Source organism: Etheostoma cragini, chromosome 12, assembly GCF_013103735.1.
Source record: "Etheostoma cragini isolate CJK2018 chromosome 12, CSU_Ecrag_1.0, whole genome shotgun sequence".
Classification (NCBI taxonomy): Eukaryota; Metazoa; Chordata; class Actinopteri; order Perciformes; family Percidae; genus Etheostoma; species Etheostoma cragini.
This window is the reverse complement of record NC_048418.1, coordinates 22256616-22259732: the sequence shown is the minus strand read 5'-3', so window position 1 is coordinate 22259732 and position 3117 is coordinate 22256616. Positions and strand designations below refer to the sequence as shown.

The 3117-nt window shown below is 42.2% G+C and overlaps 1 protein-coding gene across 2 annotated transcripts in view; it reads left to right on the top strand.

Annotated features, from left to right (window-relative positions):
- tyw3 (tRNA-yW synthesizing protein 3 homolog (S. cerevisiae)) overlaps positions 1 to 3117 on the top strand; it is a 4946-nt gene extending 1829 nt beyond the window's left edge. Inside the window, exons 4-7 of one of the 2 annotated variants that reach the window (XR_004658750.1) lie at positions 2224 to 2295; positions 2394 to 2527; positions 2665 to 2928; positions 3060 to 3112. Coding sequence is in view for 1 of the 2 variants with exons in the window: in XM_034887716.1 (XP_034743607.1) it covers positions 2224 to 2295; positions 2394 to 2527; positions 2665 to 2872 (414 nt within the window). In the remaining variant the exon portion in view is untranslated. Of the gene's footprint in view, positions 1 to 2223; positions 2296 to 2393; positions 2528 to 2664 lie in introns of both variants that reach the window. The other variant, XM_034887716.1, reaches the window with a different exon arrangement.

The window sequence follows — 3117 nt, the reverse complement described above, 5'->3', positions numbered from 1 at the left end:
TGGAAAAAGGCTGCAATGAAACAAAGAGTGAAAAATTTAAAGGGGTCTGAATACTTTCCGTACCCACTGTATGTTCATTTAGCTGCCCAGGTTGTAGATTTTAGTTAGATGGCATTAGATAGATAAGATTTGGCCTAATCACACCTGGCCTGGCAACCCAAAGGCCAAGGTTTTGTTTGCAAATATCTTTTTTGTGCTCGAATATTTTTATTTTATTTAAACAATTACCAAACAATACACTGTGACATAGGGATGAGTTGCAGGACCCAAAAAAAAACGAAGGTGGGAGACCCAACAAAAAGACAGCAGGAACAGAGCTCACAACTTACCAACAAGACGCACAAAAACAGACACACACACACACACAAAAAAAAGACATTGACAGAGAGACGGACAAAAGACACACAGTAATAAACGCATCCACTGACAGAAGCAAGGAGGTCTAAGCACAAGTCTACAGCATGGATTTTAAGGATTCAGCAATGCTGAGCCAACTCTTTTGTTGTGCTCCGTTGGGCTTTTAGTGTGCAAAAAGTGCATAATGGACTGTTAATTACCTTCATATGGTGCATTTTCACACTGGGTGAGATATGTCTTATGAATGAAATTGTAGTGAATCTGCTGATATTCTGAATTGCGTGACACTTCTGGAATGTTAGACCAGCAAGCTCGATGCTGTCATGTATATAGTTTTCTAATCAGCAATAAATATAACAATTTCTGATCAACCCATATCAATTGCATTCTTAAAATAAGATACCAGTTAAAGCCCCGCCCATTTCAAGACAACCCGACCCACTTCCGGGTTAGGCCCCGCTCAGTCCGAGTACAGATACGGATACAGAAAATTCATGTGGTAAACGGATACAAATAATGCTGTACTCTCTAATCCCTATTAAATATATAGGACTTATAAGAATCTAATCCTTAGCATTTTCTCCAAGGAATAAGTTCCTCCAAAGGAACTGGATGTATTTTTATTGATCATTAAAAGGTATACTTTATAAAATTAAAAAAACAAGTGTCTATTCATTACTTTACATTCTGTTGAAAAAAGCAAATACTTGCTACTTCTTTTTGCACTTGCTTTGTTTACTCTGATTTTATTTTTGTTTAATTTATTTTGTTGTTGGATTGATAGCCTACATCTGGCGTCAGGTTACACTACATATTCATTTTACTTGAACATTGCAGTATTAAACAATTGTTAATAATTGAGCAATGGGAACTAATCGGTAACTGAGAAATTAATCGTTAGATTAATCAAAATTTATCGGTAAAGGAAGCGCTAGATACATCATTTGGGACAGCTCTAAATTTAGTCTGACTGGCGAATGATCTCAAGTAACCACGATTGGATGATTTAAAATGTCAGAGATCGCCCAAGCCTAGCACTGCCGGTTGCTTGTTGATTTTAGCAGACTTTGTTTCTAAGATAGCTTTAGCTAGTGTTGTACAGAACTGACTGGTGACTTTAATTGGCACAAACAATTTCTGTCCAATCAACTTGGCCCACATACTCTTTTATTTCCCTAGGCCATTGGCCATTGCTAATGTAAAACCCTGCTGCATGGATTTGCTTTTCTACTAGCATATGCCATTTAGAAACCGCATGTCAGTCCTGTTCCACAGCCAGACCTCACTCCCCCACCCATGCCATGGTGTGTATCCACACATGATATCTGCTGCTGCTGTGTCCAGAGGCCCAATGGCATGAACTTTTCTCATTATCAGATTTTTTTGCCTTTTGAAAAAATGAAAGCTCAGATAGGACGATCTGGAGTCTTGGTCCTTATAAGGTCATAAGGGGCAAGGTGACCTCCCCTTACTCTGCTTTGCCCACCCATGAGAGAGAGAGAGACATCATGGCTTTCAAACAAGCAAAGTGGCAGTTGTTCAAGGCCCCACCCCACCCTCCACCTTGCCCCCTCTCTCTCCTCCTCAATAGCTACAGACTCAGAAATGGCACATACTCTGGAAAGCTCATTATTGGACTCATTGAATTTCGGGAACGAAACTTCTGATACAGTAATAGGGGATCACTAAGGTCTATATAAAGGCATCCAAAAAGCACTGTGTCATGGGACCTATAAAGGATATTTTTGTTTAGAAATAAGTTGTTCTGTGTTTTCTCATGAGACCTTGATAGTGGGTAATTTTTCACACATTGTTTATTAAATGAATAAACCACTTGGCCATTAAAATGTCCCATCTCTCCTCCAGCACTCAGTGGCCATCAACTCGGGCTTCAGGAACTCTGGTCTCACTGTCAGCAAGACAGGGAAAATCATCACGGTAGGCTGTTCCAGGACTCTCAATCAGTCAGTAGCATCAATGGGACCTTGAAGTCTGCTGCATGTGTAAAATGTCTCCCTGCTGTGTTGTCCCTGCAGGCGGTCCGCAGCACCCACGGCTTAGAGGTTCCTCTCAGCCACCAAGGAAAGCTCCTGGTAGAACAGGAGTACATCTGTTTCCTGACTCACATAGCCAATAAGAAGATGGAGGAGAACCTCAGACGGATCCACAGGTCAGTCTTCTGATCACCTCTCTCCTAACAGTGGCTGTTAGCCACCACACTAATGAAAGGTTCTCATTAATTCTGTGCATCAGAATTAATTTGAAATGTTCTGCAATGAGCTCACGTTTGTCTTCCTTTCTCTCCAGATTCTACCAGAATCTGCAGTCAGCCCTGGACACAGACAAACTCCCAGCAGAACCACAAACACACCACCACAGTCAGGAGACGAAGAACCAAACAAGTGTGTATAAACGGAGGCGGAAGAGAGAACAGCAGCCTGGGACTGACTGTTGCCATGGTGAGGGCTCCAGCATTGAGCCGGAGCTGAACGACTGCTTGGACCTGTTCACATGAAGACATTGAACTGGAGAATGGGGTTGCTCTATTCTGAATGTCTCAATGAATCACTTTCATTTCAGCAAGCTGAATCACCATGGTAACCTACACTGCCACCTACGTCCACCTGCTCTGGAGCGGGTTTAAGTCCATAGAGTCCATACTTAAGATGGCCGCCGCGTCTCCACTTCCTCCTGCTGTACAATGTGGAGCCAAAATCTCCCGGATACAGGCTCCATCTTGAGTCTGCGCAGTAGTGATCG